The 19,068-nt window shown below is 41.8% G+C and overlaps 1 protein-coding gene across 3 annotated transcripts in view; it reads left to right on the forward strand.

Moving 5' to 3' along the window:
* Nucleotides 1-19,068, forward strand: part of PDLIM7 (PDZ and LIM domain 7) — a 162,312-nt gene that overhangs the window by 133,867 nt on the left and 9,377 nt on the right. For all 3 annotated transcript variants that reach the window (XM_077472527.1, XM_077472526.1, XM_077472528.1), the window contains exons 6-9: nt 2,162-2,199; nt 15,853-16,096; nt 16,246-16,426; nt 18,880-19,000. In XM_077472527.1, the coding sequence (XP_077328653.1) occupies nt 2,162-2,199; nt 15,853-16,096; nt 16,246-16,426; nt 18,880-19,000 (584 nt within the window). The remainder of the gene's footprint in view (nt 1-2,161; nt 2,200-15,852; nt 16,097-16,245; nt 16,427-18,879; nt 19,001-19,068) is intronic.

Consider the following 19,068-nt stretch of genomic DNA (forward strand, 5'->3'; position numbering starts at 1 on the left):
TCACCTCTCCAGAGCCAGACAGTATTCATATGCCCCAGCTCAAGTGCATCCTCTAGTGCATATTCTGTGTGCAGAGTACACTACATTATAGTAGCAGCCAGGTGCCAGACCGACCAGGGAACACGTGGGCAGGCCTGAATTTACCATAATGGCATTTGAGGACCAGTGAAAATGTATGGATTGTAAAAACAATATTCTTATTTTGTTTACTTGTTCTTTAAATTTGGATATTAGTGGCTAAAATCAGCCTAAAACCTGTAGAAAGAAGTGGGTACAGAGGATTAAAGTTTTAGGTATAGCTTTGTTTGCATAGTTACATCAGTCCAGCTTGGATTGATGTAGTAAGTAATGGAAGTATACATGTTCCATACCTCTGGGACCAATGTGAAATCACTGCAAGAGGTACCGCTACTACATAGACCACCACTAGTTCAGAGGTCCTGTGCTCAGAAGCTGCCCTGCTGCTTGGTAAACATAGGGGAAGCTCGCTCGGCACAGGTGCCTTTTAGAGAACATTTTTCTGTTTGACGTGACCACCTCATCTTTCCACCTTGTCCAATTAGACAACACGAGAAAATGCAAAGTGTTCTCTTAATGGCACCTGTGCCAAACAACCCTCTGTGTTCACTAAGCAGCAAGGCAGCCGCTGGCCTAGAAGCGAATACTACAGTGATTTCCAACTTCCACAGAGCCAGGTATGACACGTGCATATGTAGCACTGACCCCCGAAGGAGCTGCTGGTTTTATTGGGCTTACTGTTTCCTTCTTGGCCTCATCTCTGTGTAGGGTTTCCCGTGGTAGATGGCCCAAAGAAATGTAGAAACTGACACTGAATCTTCTTTTGGGTTATTTATTTGAAAATAGAAACAGAATCTCTCAATTTAGGGTAGAGGGTTAGGAGGAAGTTCAGGTACTTTGGACTGTGAAAAATGGAAAGTCTTTATAGAAGAAATCCAGAGAATAACCGTCACAGCTGGATTTTCACAACCCCCGGGTAGACCTCCTCTCACTAGGCCTAGCAGCTGGTAGGGTGTAAAGTAAAGTCTCTGCCACAGACTTGAGTGTAGAATACTTGAGAACAAGTCTCTGCCACAGACTTGAGTCTAACTGAGGGACATAGACAAACTTTTATAGAGCTATCATACGGTACCAGTATCTCTCAGCTGGTCCGGCGATACCGTATGAATGTGGATCCATGAAGTGTCCTTCAGCTGAGCTCCTTCAGAGAAGCCAGCCTTGTGCATAGCCTTCTCCTGAAGAGTCCTCCCCTGGATGCTTCTCCAGTTGCTGGGCCTCTCCTTAGATGACCACCAGGCCTCAATATCCATTCAGGCCTGTCCCTGCAATTGCTTCGCCTTGGGCTATCTAGCCCCGGGACTTGGAAATACATGGAACCGCATCCCTTGCCAGGAGGGCCATGGGGGCTGGTCAGGAGGACCAGAACCAAACAGACAGAAAAATCCTCTGGCACGGAACCCCGTAGCATGTGATGTCAGTACCATAAATACCACCGCCCAGAATGCACAGCAGGAGAACACTCCCACTGGGCTGGTTCTGAGAAAAACATGGCACTCAATACACCCAGCTAAACTGCGTTCTACCACTTTCCGGCGGTGACAGCGACTCCTGCGGCCAAGGAGAACCCAGTGCAACCCAGCTGGACTGGTACTGAAATCATAATTTGGTAAAATTAGCCCTAAAATCCAACTGTGGTTTCAGGAATATTAACTTTCAAAAACATATAGCGCATGCTCGTCAGGAGCCAGCGCTACACATAGTTACAAGATCCAAGCTAGGAGCAGCAGGGGTTGTTGTCATTCAAATGTGGCCAGGACAGCATGATGTCTAAATACAGTCCTGCGTGAGGGCATTCGAATGATGATTTCTATTGCAAACTGTAATGATCAGGTTGGGAGACCACATTAAACATTTATTGTGTGGTTCTACAGAAGTTATTGGGCACAGGATATGCTTTTATAGCTAACGTACTCTGAGTTGGTGTCACAAACAGAACGTTTTGGTGATAAATGTATTAGAATGGTCACTCTTTGTTGATTTGTGATATATTAGTCTGTATACTAATAGAATGTATTTATTTATGTTATAATGAGTGTTGCGCTTACTACCCAAAGCAAATCCTGAACCTTTTTCTCTTTCTCAGGCAAAACTCAAGGAATGCATCTATACATGCTGGACAAGGTGAGTGGCCGTTCTGATGAATTTGGGTTTGATTTAACCTGCAAGTCTGGTACAAAAGTTTTACTTTCAGTTTATGTTTTCAACTCCATACATATTGTTTATGCTTTATTTCTTTCTCAGTCAAAGAAAAATTCAATCAACACTAAGCTAAATTATATAACATGCTTAACCACTTCAGCCCCGGAAGATTTTCCCCCCTTCCGTACCAGAGCACTTTTTGCGATTCGGCACTGCGTCGCTTTAACTAACAATTACGCGGTCATGAAACGTTGCACCCAAACAAAATTAACATCCCTTTTTCCCCACAAATAGAACTTTCTTTTGGTGGTATTTTATCACCACTGCGGTTTTTATTTTTTGCGCTATAAACAAAAGAAGAGCGACAATTTTGAAAAAAAAAAACACAATATTTTTTACTTTTTGCTATAATTTCCCATTTAAAAAAAAAAAAAAAAAAAAAAAATATATATATATATATATATATATATATATATATATATATATATATATATATAATATTTTTTTTTTCCCTTGGTTTAGGCCGATACGTATTCTTCTACATATTTTTGGTAAAAAAATCACAATAAGCGTATATTGATTGGTTTGCGCAAAAGTTATAGCGTATACAAAATAGGGGATAGATTTGTGATTTTTTTTTTTTTATTTTATGTGATTTTTTTATTTTTTTGTGACGGACATATCGGACACTTTTGACACATTTTTGGGACCATTCACATTTACACAGCGATCGGTGCTATAAAATTGCACTGATTACTGTGTAAATGTGACTGGCAGGGAAGGGGTTAACACTAGGGGGCGCTGCAGAGGTTAATTATGTTCCCTGGGAGTGATTCTAACTGTGGGGGGAGGGGACTCGCAAGGGGAGGAGACCGATCGGTGTTCCTCTGTACTGAGAACACACCATCGGTCTCCTCTCCTCTGACAGCATGTGGATCTGTGTGTTTACACACACAGATCCACGGTCCTGCTGTGTTCCCGGGCAATCGTGGGTGCCCAGTGGCCCTCCGTGGGCTCCCTAGACGGCCGTGAATGGGAGGCTGTCGTATGACGCCCGTCCAGGATGGGAGATCCCATCTGCGGGCGTCATATTACTATGGGCGGGTAGGGAAGTGGTTAAAAGAGATGTATGGGAATCGGGTTTATTTCAGATTCATACTTGCCTAGGTGGATGCAGCATCAGTCCAATGCTGAATCTGTCCCCCAGCGCCTTTGCTCTGAGAACAATCGAATGAACACTAATCGCTCAGTTCTCATAGCTCCCCAAGCAGAGAGCTGGTGACTGTCAGTCACAGCTCTCTGCTCTTCTCTCTCCTCACTTACTGGAGCACTGGGCTGTGGAGGGGGCAGAGCTCACTGAAAGCCTAAATCGGATGTCAGGCCCGACTCCGTGGTTGTGATGATGCGGAGCTGGGACCGACTTCTGTGACATCAGCAGAGAGTTGACTTCAGCCTGCTCTCTGCTGAAAACGGGTCACAGGAATGCAGAACAAATTGCACTCCTTTGATCCAGGCTTTGGCTGTACTTCTCCTTTAAGTGAAACTTTAGTCAGGAAACTGCTAGATCACTTCAGGATGTCCTTTTTCAGGTATAACTATGTAAAACATTAAAAATAAGTGCCTATAGATTTAAAATCTAATAATACACTGTTTCACCCTGTTCTGCACATGCTCAGTTGCTCTCTATTTTAAGGCATTTTTAGGCACTGAATTTGTAGAGGCTGATCTGCTGATGGCCTAAAACAGAATTAACCACTTGACAACTGGGCACTTAAACCCCCCTCGTGACCAGACCAATTTTCAGCTTTCGGTGCTCTCACACTGACAATTGCTCAGTCATGTAACACTGTACCCAAATTAATTTTTTGTCCCTTTTCCCCACAAATAGAGCTTTCTTTTGGTGGTATTTGATAACCTCTGGGTTTTTTTTTTTTTTGCGCTATAAATGAAAAAAGACTGAAAATTTTGAAAAAAAACATTTTTTTTTTAGTTTCTGTGATAAAATTTAGCAAATTATTAATTTGTCTTCATAAATTTTGGCCACAATTTATACTACTACATATCTTTGTTACAAATAACCCAAATTAGTGGATATTATTTGGTCTTTATGAAAGTTAAGAGTGTTAAAGAGAGAGTTAAGAGAGAGTCTAAAGCTGTGGTGCAAATCATACAAAATTGATCACATCTGATGTACTGGTGGCCGATCTCCTTTCTTGAGACTCGAACAAGCCAGGAAAGTACAAATACCCCCCAAATGACCCCTTTTTGGAAAGTAGACATTCCAAGGTATTTAGTAAGAGGCATGGTGAGCTTTTTGATGTTGTCATTTTTTTCCCACAATTCTTTGCAAAATTAAGATTTTTTATTTTTATTTTCACTAAATTGTCATTGTAATAGGTTCTTTCTCTCACATGGCATGTGTATACCACAGATGACACCCCAAAATAAATTCTGCTACTCCTCCGGAGTATGGCAATACCACACGTGTGGGACTTTTCCACAGCCTGGCCACATAGAAAGTCCCAACATGCAGGGAGCACCGTCACGTGTTCTAAGGGCATAAATTACACATCTAACTTGTTGACTACCTATTACACTTTTGAAGGTCCTGGAGCACCAGGACAATGACACGTGACACTGACGTGACACTGATGACAGATGCCACTGATACGTGGCACTAATATGTGGCACTGATGACACTTATACGTGGCACTGATGACACGTGGCACTAATAAGTGGCACTGATGACAGATGGCACTAATAAGTGGCACTGATGACAGATGGCACTAATACGTGGCACTGATGACAGATGGCACTAATACGTGACACTGATGACAGATGGCACTAATACGTGACACTGATGACAGATGGCACTGATGACACGTGACACTGACAGATGGCACTGATATGTGGCATTGATGACACGTGACACTGATAACAGATGGCACGTGACACTGGCAGGTGGCACTGATGACAGATGGCACTGATACGTGGCATTGATGACAGATGGCACTAATATGTGGCACTAAAGACACGTGACACTGATATGGCACTGATGACACGTGGTACTGATGTGGCACTGATGACAGATGGCACTTATACATGGCACTGGGGACAGGTGGCACTGGGGACAGATGGCAGTGACATTGTAGGCATTTTATTTTATGTGTGTGTTTTTTTTTGTTTTTTTTTGTCCTACTCACGGCCGCTGCAGCCGTTCATCTCTCCCTCCTCACACGCTGTCTGTGTGAGGCGATGAGAGATGATCTCATATGTTTATATATGAGATCATCTCTCATTGGACATGCCGATCACGCTGTAAACGGCCGCTGTGATTGGCCATTTACAGCGATCTGTGACTGGCTGTGGGACACGGCCAGCACAGAACATCCCCGATGCACGCTCGCGGGAGCGCGCAACGCGGAAGTAAACAGGAGGATCTCTCTCTCTCTCTCTCTCTCTCTCTCTCTCTCTCTCTCTCTCTCTCTCTCCCCCCCCCTCTCTCTCTCTCTCTCTCTCTCTCCCCCTCTCTCTCTCTCCCCCCCTCTCTCTCTCTCTCTCTCTCTCTCTCTCTCTCCCCCCCTCTCTCTCCCCCTCTCTCTCTCTCTCTCTCTCTCTCTCTCCCCTTCTCTCTCTCTCTCTCTCCCTCTCTCCCTCTCCCATTTAAAACACCTATAAACGAAAATTCTTGTATACGAGCGTTACTGCGTTTAGACATGTTTACACGCTGTTACAAGCATTTGGCATTTCAGATGTCAGTGGACATGTCACCGCTGACATCTGACGCTCCAAAGAGCTGTCAAGTGCGACCGTTCAGAACCACCTGAAAAAACTGACAGGCGGATTTGAAAGAGGCCAAAGTGTTTTTTCTTTTACAGATAACAGTCTCTCTCTCGCTTGCTCGCTCGATTGCAAATGGTAAGAAATGCCCAGTAATTTCAGAGACCGACGACAGATCTGCATAAAGGGATTTTTTTTTTGCAAAACGTAGACAATGAACAGTCTCTTAAAATAGGATCAGAGGGTTAGGAAGGAAGTTCATGTACTCTTTAATAATAATAATAAAGGACTTGCTTACTTTGACTAAATCCAGAGAATAGCCATTCACAACTGGATGTTCACTCTAGTTGGATAGTCCCTCTCTCACAAGGCCTAGCAGCCAACAAGGCACTTTACTCAGGAACAAGTCTCTGCCACAGACGTTGTTGTAGAACATACAGGAATAAGTCTCTGCCACAGATGTTTTTGTAGAACTTGCAGGAAACTAAGTTTGTAGAACACTCGTGTGATACCTGGATATTTCAGCCAGTTTGGCGATACCCACGAGACTGGATTCACTTAGGTACTTCAGCCCCTCCAGGCTCTTGCTAAGAAGCCAACCCGTACATGGCCTTCTTCTGAAGAGTCCTTCCCTGGATAGCTACGAAGTTACTGGGCCTCTCCAACTACCGGAGATGGCACCGGACCACCTCGGAATCCTTCTTTAGTTTCCTTGCCTCGGGCTAGCCAGTCCCGAGACAATAAGTCAGGTGGATCCGCACCCCAGGCCATATCCTTCCTAGGGGCTGGTCAGGAGGACCAGGACCATGGAGTCAGAACATACTTCTGGACCGGAACCCCGAACCACGTGACATCCCCATCTTAAGTACCCTCTCCCAGAAAGCACAGCAAGAATGACACTCCCACTGGGTGGGCTCCGAGAGAGAGTAACCTTAAAGCACCCAACCAGACCGTGGTTCCATGCCTACCAGAAGAGACAGTGCACCCTATGGCCAGGCTGAACATCCTATAGTCCAGTCAGATTGATGCAGAGGTCCAAATTTAGAACAATTGTACCCAAACCAAACTGCAGTTCAGGTGTAACCTTAAATTTCAGCCGGTGTTGCATACCTATTTTGTTACATTACAGCCTTTATTTTGATGTTTTTTTTTCATCTGAATTATTTGTGAGGGATCAGAACACAACAGTCTAAGTTGGTGAATTAAAATTAGAAAAATGTATACATAAAACTATTTTTCAGAAATAACTGACAATTGACATGTGCGTATGTATTCACCCCCTTTGTTATGAAGCCCATAAAAAGCTCTGGTGCAACCAATTACCTTCAGAAGTCACATAATTAGTGAACTGATGTCCACCTGTGTGCAATCTAAGTGTCACATGATCTGTCATTACCAGTGGCGTAACTAGAACCTTCAGAGCCCCGATGCAAGAAACCATGAAGGGCCCCCCTGAACCCCAGCCAGGGCCCTTCCCTCCGAATCCGGTGGTGGAACTCCAGGGAGTGGTCACAGGTATGACCTTTGTGAGCCCTGTAGTTCCACCACTGGCATCAGTAGTTTTTTTTTTTAGTTTTTTTTTGTTTTTTTTTAGGTGCCCCATTGGGGGACTGTCCCTAGGCAGAGATGAGGTCCTTTTCTCCAGGGCAGATGAAGTTACTGCCCCCAGGTGAGAAGGGGTCCCTGTCCCCAGGGGAGGTGGGGGTCCCTGTCCCCAGGGGGAGATGGAGGGGGTATGTAATGGTGTGTGGGGGATGGGGTCCTCTCACTCACCATGACCAAGCTGCAGGCCGCGCACTCATCCATGTTGGCCTGGGCTCCATCCAGTGTGCTGGACGGGCGATCAGCATATCTCCCAGAAAGACCTTTTATCATCTGTGTATGACGGGGGAGGAGGGGGGCTGACAGACAAGCCTGCATTGTCCTCCTGGGGGCTCTCATAGGGCTGCACTGCATCTGTGTGCTTAAAGTTTGTTTACCTGGAAGAAGTATGCAGTGCAGTGTGGGCCGGACTCGGCGGGGGGGGGCGGGACTCTGGCTGGGGAGAACAGACATCGGACTGAGTGGCAATGCATGGAGCAGGAGAGGAGTACTCTGAGGAGCCGGCTGAGGACACAGGTCAGGTCATGTGGGGAATGCACAACTAAAGAGCAGCCAGTGTAATAGTCGAGCATGGAGCTCTGCTAGTCACCCTCCATCTCCAGCCACCCGTGTGCATGGTGCACTGGTACCCCTAGCTGCCTATGCTGCTGCCGGCCATATGTAGAGGGGGCTGTATGGGCCCCCTGCATCACAGGGCCCGGTTGCGGTCGCGACTGCTGCACCCCCTATAGTTACGCCCCTGGTCATTACATATACACGCCCTTTTGAAGAGGCTGAAACACCTAAGCAAGAGGCACCACTAAACAAACACTGCCATGAAGACCAAGGAACTCTCCAAACAAGTAAGGGACAATGTAAATTATAGATTTTAGTGTTGCGCAGTGTAAGAGAGGATGGGGTGGAAGGGGAGGGATAAGGGAGGGGGGGGGGAGAAAAAAGGGGGGATGGAGGGGAAATAGACAAGGGGGCGAGGGAGCTTCAGGTGAAAAGATAATAGAAAAAAGCTAGAGATATGGATAGTGACTAAATGTGAAAAGTGCCTTTAAACTTTTAGAGTGCGTAATGAGCTTGGTATAAAAGTAATAATAACAATCATAGGTAAAATACCTAAGCATACGAACAATAAATGCATACACTCTAATAATAATCAAAAAAACTGTGCAAAACTGCAGTATAGCATGCCAAGTGAATGTATAAATAAAGTGACAATCCAAAGTCTATGTCCAAATAACAGAAATCTATATGCAATCACTTAGGTGAGAATAAGCACAATACAATATAGCATGCCAGGTGAGTGTGAAAAATAAAAACAAATCTCAATAGATCCAGTAAATATAAAAAAAAATTTGTATATGAAACATGAGCTGTTATTCCATGCAGTGCATTACATTGTGCAAATGATGCTAGCAGCAATAATAAATGTGACCATTGCAGGTGAAATAAATGAAAAAGGGATAAAGTGCTAGTAGTATATATGAAATATACAAAAAATAATATAAGCGTGCAATGTTCTGACAAAATAAGAGTTCTTTGTTTCAAGCTCCAGTGATACGTGCAAACATATAAGTGCAGTGGCTTTTTCTTTCTTTCATCCAATGAGTGAAAGGATGTGCCCTTACCTCACGGCTGTGAGGTTACAGCCTTATTAGAATAATGATGTATATATCGCTCCAGTTCTATGGCCTTAGGGTGGGTATACCTCACAAAATACAGAGATGGTAATCCATAGTGTAGTATTTAGATGAAACCAGTTTTATTAAATTAAAATGTCAGGGTACTCACATTAAGGAGTAAACATATACAGCGGTGTATAAAGCAACAAGCGGTGCGTTCCAGCGTCCTTCCTGGTGTCTCTCTCACTTCCTTCCTGTAATATGGTGCCCCCCTGTTGGTTTGTTGCTTTTGTGGATATCTTCTCTCATCTCTCTGTTCGTATGGAGGCCTCTGTTCATATGTAGATTTTTGTTTATGGTTATTCTTCCTGAAATTTTTCCAAAATGGCTTTTTCCAGCCATTCCGTGGGGTCTTCTTTCGTTGCGGTAAGGTGTATATTGCTGGTAATTTCCATATCTCTCATCATATCTTTGGTGTTCTATAATGTCCCCTCTATAATTTCCATAGTTATCTTGTGGCAAATATTGTATGTCATTCCTATTTGGAAGATTTATTTGAGGGGGCTGAACTCTCACTGTTTTCTCTGGTGTTGAATATGCGGATATTGGATCTGATTGATTGAGCTGGCTCTGCCATTTAAAGGTATGATCCGTTTTAAAGTCATTCATGTCCCTGTTGTATTTTTTACTTTTTTTCTGTTGAACTTCTTTATCCCTTTTGGTGAGGTCCTTGTTCAATTGTGATGTAAGGGAGAGGAATTCAGCTTTATCCTTCCAAGGCTCCAACTCCTTTTTAATCTGAGATATCAGCTCTAACCTATGGTGGGATATAGTCACTTTTGAGCAGTATATGAAAGATAGCATTGTCCCAAGGAGACTAAGATGAGATATAACACCCAATGATGGACTCACTGATCAGGAATCTATCAATGAATGGTTCAAATTCTTCAATGAAAAAGGTCTGGAATTACTCGCTTTCCTACTGGAAAGAAAGAAGAAAAAATTGTGAATAATAGAGGAGCTGATATCTCAGATTAAAAAGGAGTTGGAGCCTTGGAAGGATAAAGCTGAATTCCTCTCCCTTACATCACAATTGAACAAGGACCTCACCAAAAGGGATAAAGAAGTTCAACAGAAAAAAAGTAAAAAATACAACAGGGACGTGAATGACTTTAAAACGGATCATACCTTTAAATGGCAGAGCCAGCTCAACCAATCAGATCCAATATCCGCATATTCAACACCAGAGAAAACAGTGAGAGTACAGCCCCCTCAAATAAATCTTCCAAATAGGAATGACATACAATATTTGCCACAAGATAACTATGGAAATTATAGAGGTGACATTATAGAACACCAAAGATATGATGAGAGATATGGAAATTACCAGCAATATACACCTTACCGCAACGAAAGAAGACCCCACGGAATGGCTGGAAAAAGCCATTTTGGAAAAATTTCAGGAAGAATAACCATAAACAAAAATCTACATATGAACAGAGGCCTCCATACGAACAGAGAGATGAGAGAAGATATCCACAAAATCAACAAACCAACAGGGGGGCACCATATTACAGGAAGGAAGTGAGAGAGACACCAGGAAGGACGCTGGAACGCACCGCTTGTTGCTCTATACACCGCTGTATATGTTTACTCCTTAATGTGAGTACCCTGACATTTTAATTTAATAAAACTGGTTTCATCTAAATACTACACTATGGATTACCATCTCTGTATTTTGTGAGGTATACCCACCCTAAGGCCATAGAACTGGAGCGATATATACATCATTATTCTAATAAGGCTGTAACCTCACAGCCGTGAGGTAAGGGCACATCCTTTCACTCATTGGATGAAAGAAAGAAAAAGCCACTGCACTTATATGTTTGCACGTATCACTGGAGCTTGAAACAAAGAACTCTTATTTTGTCAGAACATTGCACGCTTATATTATTTTTTGTATATTTCATATATACTACTAGCACTTTATCCCTTTTTCATTTATTTCACCTGCAATGGTCACATTTATTATTGCTGCTAGCATCATTTGCACAATGTAATGCACTGCATGGAATACCAGCTCATTTTTCATATACAATTTTTTTTTTAATTTTTACTGGATCTATTGAGATTTGTTTTAATTTTTCACATTCACCTAGCATGCTATATTGTATTGTGCTTATTCTCACCTAAGTGATTGCATATAGATTTCTGTTATTTGGACATAGACTTTGGATTGTCACTTTATTTATACATTCACTTGGCATGCTATACTGCAGTTTTGCACAGTTTTTTTGATTATTATTAGAGTGTATGCATTTATTATTCGTATGCTTAGGTATTTTACCTATGATTGTTATTATTACTTTTATACCAAGCTCATTACGCACTCTAAAAGTTTAAAGGCACTTTTCACATTTAGTCACTATCCATATCTCTAGCTTTTTTCTATTATCTTTTCACCTGAAGCTCCCTCGCCCCCTTGTCTATTTCCCCTCCATCCCCCCTTTTTTCTCCCCCCCCCCTCCCTTATCCCTCCCCTTCCACCCCATCTTCTCTTACACTGCGCAACACTAAAATCTATAATTTACATAATTCACGGAGTAGGTAAAGCTCTTTCCTAGTGTTTGCAGCAGTTTCCCATTTCTTTGTTTGTTTGGTTGGCGCAGAGGTATTCTATACATCAAGTAAGGGACAATGTTGTTGAGAAGTACAAGTCAGGGTTAGGTTATAAAAAAAAAAATCCAAATCTTTGATCCCTAGCAGCACCATAAAATCTATCATAACCAAATAGAAAGAACATGGCACAACAGAAAACCTGGCAAGAGATGGCCGCATACCAAAACTCATGGACCAAGCAAGAAGGGCATTAATCGGAGAGGCAGCACAGAGACCTAAGATAACCCTGGAGGAGCTGCAGAGTTCCACAGCAGAGACTGGTGTATCTGTACATAGGACAACAATAAGCCGTACGCTCCATAGAGTTGGGCTTTATGGCAGAGTGGCCAGAAGAAAGACATTACTCAAAATGGCACGTTTTGAGTTTGCGAAAAGGCATGTAGGAGACTCCCAAAATGTATGGAGGAAGGTGCTCTGGTCTGATGCGACTAAAATTGAAAGTTTTGGCCATCAAAGTAAACGCTATTTCTGTCGCAAACCCAACACATCACATCACCCAAAGAACACCATCCAGTGAAACATGGTGGTGGCAGCATCATGCTGTAGGGATGTTTTTCAGCAGTTGGGACTGGGAAACTGGTCAGAGTTGAGAGAAAGATGGATGGTGCTAAATACAGGGATATTCTTAAGCAAAACCTGTACCACTCTGTGTGATTTGAGGCTAGGATAGAGGTCCACCTTCCAGCAGGACAATGACCCCAAACACATTGCTAAAGCAACACTTGAGTGGTTTAAGGGGAAACATGTAAATGTGTTGGAATGACCTAGTCAAAGCCCAGACCTCAATCCAATATAAAATCTGTGGTCAGACTTAAAGCGGAGTTCCAGCCCCCAAACATTTTTTTTTTTTTTTTTTTTTTATGGAGAGCTTTGGAATTGTCATGTAGATGAGCATTTCTAACATGTCATATTTTCTGCACTTTTACTTTCTTTAAAAATCGTTAAATTACTCACTGATCTCGGAAGCCGGAAGGGTTCCATTTTAGCTGTGGGCATCTGAAGCCTGTTAACTTCCTGGATTTCTGTTCAGCTGACTACCCAGCATGCACCTCTAAATCCCACACATTATTGCCTTAGTGAGGCCTTCCTTTTTCCTGATAGGTTGCTATAGCAACGGCAGCGTCGGCACAAATTCCCACCCCATTGCTATAGCAACCTGTCAATCAAACGACAGGAGAGGAGAGGAAGTTTACAAGCTGCCGCTGGGTGTACTGTGTACCGTGGCATTGCTGTGAAGTGGTGACAGCAGTGCTTTGCTGAACAGCAGCGGCAGTGTAACGGAGGAGGGCGGTCTGTTAGAATGTTTGCTGCCCTCCTCCTCCTCTCATTCTCATATCAGCAGAAAAGAGAGCGCGGCTCTCTAATTAGGTTCGCTGCCCAGCTTCCTACAGGATTTCTTTTCCCTCCCCATTGCCTACAAATCCCAGCATGCACTCAGCTGGGTTAACTCCCGTTCACGTCATTTTCTACTTCCAAATATTGCGAGATTTCGACAGTAGGCATTTTGCAAGGACTCCTGGGACTCTGCGATCCCAGGAACCCTTGCGAATCTACTAGGCGAACGAAAGGAGGAAGTAATGGAGAAAGAATAAAATAAGGTATTTCCAAGGAAAAAAAAAAATGCCCATTGTGAAAAGTGCTGCATGTCATTAGCTTATACAGACAAAGTAAAAAAAATGGGTGGAACTCCGCTTTAAAGATTGCTGTTCACAAGCGCCAACCGTCCAACTTGAAGGAGCTGGAGCAGTTTTGCAAGGAGGAATGGGCAAAAATCCCAGTGGTAAGATGTGGCAAGCTCAGAGACTTATCCAAAGCCACTAGTAGCTGTGATAGGTGGCTCTACAAAGTATTGACTTTAGGGGGGTGAATAGTTATGCACATTGACTTTTTCTGTTATTTTGTCCTATTTGCTTCACACACAAAAAAAAAAAAATCTTCAAAGTTGTGAGCATATTTTGTAAATTACATGATGCAAATCTTCAAACAATCCATGTTAATTCCAGGTTGTCAGGCAACAAAACACAAAAAATGCCAAGGGGGTTGAATACTTTTGCAAGGCACTGTATATACTTCAAGTCACCCTTTAGAAAGCCAGTAATTGTCATTTTGTTTGATTTGTTCACATACATATGGTTATATCAGCTCATCATGTTCCCTGTAGCTGGAACAGTTTCATTCTAGATACTTAGAGTTTTAAACTTTGGCCTTTAATCAAGTCTAATGACTGATCATTTCACTGGCTACAGTTTCTGTAAAATGCACATTAATTATGATGTCTCCTTCCTCTAAACACATTCATTGTGTTCTGTCGCCTGCAAATGCTCCCACACATGATATTTATCGCTTATAGTCACTTCTCCTCATTTCCCAACAGCTGAAGGACCAACATCTGCCCATTTTTTGCTATGATCTTAAGGTTTTGTACATTTAGATATTGGCAATTAGCTTTTGGCCCATTTGGTTAAAAACATTTCATGCTCAAAAATCTGTGCAACAGCACTAAGGACTCTTGTAAGATTGCTTGTTAATTCATACACTATTCCTTTATCCAAGTGTATATTTGGCACAAGGTTTTATGTTGCAGAAGCTTTACAGCTTCCCTGACATATCACAAATAACTTTTAACAGTTCTGTTTAGCTGTTCATATGAAAGGTGGTATATTTTTTTAATTAAACTAGAATGGCAAGTAACATGGAAAAAAGGAGGCATTGAAGATAATTGCTGTTTTTTTTTATTTTGTATAAAATGTAATGTGGTCACACAGCTTGTAGGTAAAGGAAGAAGTATGCTTGGACCTTATGACCTAATTAGCCCAAAAGCACTTTCACCCTCTGAACCCTGGCTAGTATGTCCTATTGTTTGCTGTCATGAGATCACATGACCAGTAAGAATTTTAACAATGAACATGTCATATTTGCTCCCTTTTTGTCTGGTATATATACTGTATTATAGAAAGGGTTTTGTTCACTCAGGTTCCTTTTAGGTGATGTCATAAAATGGCATTACCTCATAGTAGATATGCTACTTTAACTGAAGAAAGTATTAATTACACCTAACACAGACTATACACCAATCCCTAACATTATGACCACCCACCTAATATTGAGTAGTTCCCCTTTTGCCAAAACAGCTTTGACCCATCAAGGCATGGACTCCACTATATCTCTGAAGATATGCTGTGGTATCTGGCACCATCCATCAGTAGCAGATCCTTTTAAGTCCTGTAATTTGAGAGGTGGGGCCTCCATGGATCAGATTTGTTTTTTCTAGCAAGTCCCACAGATGCTCAATTGGATTGAGATCTGGAGAAACTGGAAACCAAGTCAACACCTCAAAGATACCTTCTTTCGTTGTCCTGTGGTCCAGTTCTGATGCTCACAAGTAAGACCACTGCTCTACAGCAGTAACCTACAGTATAGCAACCAATCAGAATTCAGCTTGTCATATTTTTTTTTTTTTTTAATACTAATAAGTATTAAGTATTTTGAGGATCAGCTTGTAATAATTTACTTCAGCAGACTGAATTCTGATTGGTTCATCTTAGTAACTGCACTGAACTATTTGTACTCCTCATTAGCCCATATCTAATGAGGAGTACAAATTGTTCAGTGCTGTTACTAAGATTAACCAATCAGAATTCACTCTGCTGAAGTCAATTATCAGCTTGTCAGAATTGACTTCAGTAGAGTGAATTCTGATTGGTCGATAGTCCCCTTTGATGCTGGTGTTTTAGTAGATTTACTCAGAATTTTCTCCCCCCCAAAAAAGGGTTTTTCACACAATTAGCATTCATAGAGTTGTGCAATACTGAAAGAGCATTAACAATAGCTTGAAATTAGTTTGCAGCGTCCTCTATAACAGTGTAAGGTTGTATTGTTAAGGCAAAAACATAAACCATAAGGGTTTACAAAGCAATGTGATATAGTTTTGTTGATTTGAATTGTCCTTTTTGTCTTATAGATGCCACTGATTTTCCAGCCCCTCCTCCACTTTCTACTGGCCCGGCAGTCCGGCCCCCTTGGACCACTGATCCCTCCTTTGCTGAGCGCTATGCTCCAGACAAAACTACCACTGTAATGACTAAACACAGTCAGCCAGCGACCCTCACGCCAGCTCAGAACCGCAGTTCCATCCTGCAGGCTGCACAGCCTGCTCCATCTGGGGAAAAGACTCCTATTTGCTCCCAGTGTAACAAGGTCATTCGGTGAGTACCTTCTCCGGCATATAAAAGATTGCACACTAACTGTAAGAAAATTGTTGTGCAAAGGAGATCTTTATTATACAGTATAGCCAGAAGAAGCAATGGCTTAACATTCTACATAAAGGTATAACTATTGTATTTTGTCTGCACAGAGGGAGATACCTACTAGCACTGGGCCGTTACTATCATCCTGAGGAGTTTACCTGCTCACAGTGCCACAAAGTAGTAGAGGAAGGAGGATTCTTTGAAGAAAAGGGATCCATATTCTGTCCAAGATGCTATGATGTCCGGTTTGCTCCTAATTGCGCCAAGTGCAAAAAGAAGATTACAGGAGTGAGAGAGCTTTGTTTTTCATTATTAAGCAGAGAATTATTAATCATTTTGTAGAGATGTTTAATATGCCTTGTGTATAAGCTGGCTTGTAGTATCCCAGTTGTGTCATTGTTCCACTGTCTAAGTTATGAGTTGAGACTCTGTTTTTCATTTTAATTATTTTTCTTGTCCTCTGTGTACTGTGCATCAAGACGTACCTCATTTATTCAGAGTAGCACGGTAATTTCTGGTTTCATAGGATGCCAGGTACAAGCTGTTTTATTTGATGGTCCTGGTGTTTAAATCACTTAGCATTAATCTGATATGTTTTGTTTTAAGGTAAAACAAGAACTTTATTTCTTGCTTGAAACAATTTACAGTCATTGCATTTCATTGTGTCAGAATGTTTGTCCCAAAACCAAAATCTCTATTTTGGAGCTATTATATTCCCAAATATCACTTTAATTTTCTCAGTTAAATGGTTACTTTGTCTTGTTATGGCTATCAGGATTTATGGGTTTAGTGGTACGTTAAAATATAACCAAATGCAAAATCTTTTTTTTTTTTTTTTTCTTTTTAGCTTGGGATAGAGTGCAGAGGGATTAGAAACCCGTGTCAAGTTTGTATTGTTGTCTGTGTCTCCGTTAGAGAAACCCTCTCTATTGTCCTGGTTACCATTATCATTGAAAGTGAAGAAAAAGCTTCAATTTTGGGATGTCCCCAGAGAATTAATAGAGGAGAAATATTCCTATGGGGACACTAGTTCTGGCTACCCAGAGGCCACAGGGGATTCCCCTAATTTGCAGGGATTTCATCTCACTTTCTGTTTTGGCAATGGGATAGGTAGTTAATGTAAATTTCTCCAATGGGACACAGATGGCATAAAAAACCGTCAGGGGTTATAACTCTCCCTTACTATATCCAAAATGAAAAAAATATATGTTTTTCCCATAGTTCTACTTTAAGTTTTAGGCTTGGGTTAAACTGGGCCTTGCAGTAAAATGGTCTGCTTGTACGGTCATGGTCCCCTCCCCCTTTAAAAACCACCTAATATATTCCCAAAATTTACACTTACTTTTCCCCCATCTTCGGCTTGTGACACCTAGACGAGGATGATGTCACGGATGCTCTTGCAATGTACTAGAGTATCTTCTCAGGGATATCGCCTGCTCTGCATTTCCCAAAACGCTACCTGGGAGGATGATGACATTCAGCGTTGTGGAAGATGAGAATAAGGTAAGTATAAAGGTAACTTTTTTTTTCAAGATATTTGGTGTTCCTAACCATGGGATAATTTTAGGGGGGGGGGGGGGGAGCTTGGACATTGTATGCAGACCTTGCAAGGTCCATTTTAAGGTTAAGGCTTTTTACCCCTGCACCAAGAGTTGCCAGGGGAAGTGTTCCATGTTTCAAAAACGAATGTGCCAAACCTGTACATACAAATAGGTTGATCGATAAATCCTTTTTTTGTTTCTATGCCAAAAATTGTGTGAAGAAGAACACAATGGGTTTATTTCACAAAACGTTAACACAAGGATAAGAACCTGTATTTTAGACCATGTCACTGTAATATTCAAATGTCTTTGGACACGATCGTCAAATCGATATTCCTATCGCACACATTTCTGGTCTTTGTGGCTCATAAAGTTGTGGGTGCTGCAGCGATTACCAGTTGGGTCCTGGAAAAATCAAACGAGCGTACATATTCGCCACCACACCATGGATTGACAATTTTTCATCCAAAAGGTTTAATGGAAAGAATCGCACCACAAAAGGAAGTGCAATGTTTCGGAGCCGCGCAGGACCCCTTCGTCAGGCATCTGACGAAGGGCAAATATGTACGCTCGTTTGGACACAATAGAATATGACTGTCATTTTCTTTAAATGAGTATAATTTTTTCTGGTGTATTACCTTTGTGATCAAAGCCTATATTTGTGACATCTATGCACCTCAGCTGTTCTATATTGACTGTATAACATAGGGAGGGTGGCAACACTTTTCATAGACACAGTTCTGAAGGCTCAGGGCCGCTGCACTGGGTCCTACCTGCTCTATTAACTGCTAGTGAATATCACTCCATCATCAAAACCCATCCTGAGTTCTCTCCCTCCCATCAGCCTAAGTACCTTTCAAGTGGCATGATAACTCAGTATACAGGTATATGTATACATACCATAACTATAGTTCTTTAGTGTAGTTATTTTTCACAGCTGTCAAGAGCTGCCATTATATTCTTTCAACAACAATATGTATTGCTATATTATATTATTTAAAATGATACAGTATAACATATTGTATATTGTTGTGTGGCATTTTCAAGGTTCCAGTCTTAGCTTTTCAAAATGATATTTTGTTAAATATTTTATGTGAATGACAAGTGACATACAGTAGTAACAGAATGTATGGTGCATACATCTTGCTTATATGTTTCTTTGTGTGGTACTGGTTGTTAACCTTTTACTATATTTTTCAGGAGATCATGCATGCTTTGAAAATGACTTGGCATGTTCAGTGCTTCACATGTGCCTTCTGTAAGGCCCCTATTCGCAACCGAGCTTTTTACATGGAGGAAGGACAGCCATACTGTGAAAAAGGTGAGCTGTATGAGTTTGTCATAGGGACGCATGGGGATAATATTGGTAATATTTTTAACTTATCGAGT

This window comes from Lithobates pipiens, unplaced genomic scaffold (assembly GCF_037356315.1).
Source record: "Lithobates pipiens isolate NorthernLeopardFrog02 unplaced genomic scaffold, aLitPip1_a1.2 Scaffold_8, whole genome shotgun sequence".
NCBI lineage: Eukaryota > Metazoa > Chordata > Amphibia > Anura > Ranidae > Lithobates > Lithobates pipiens.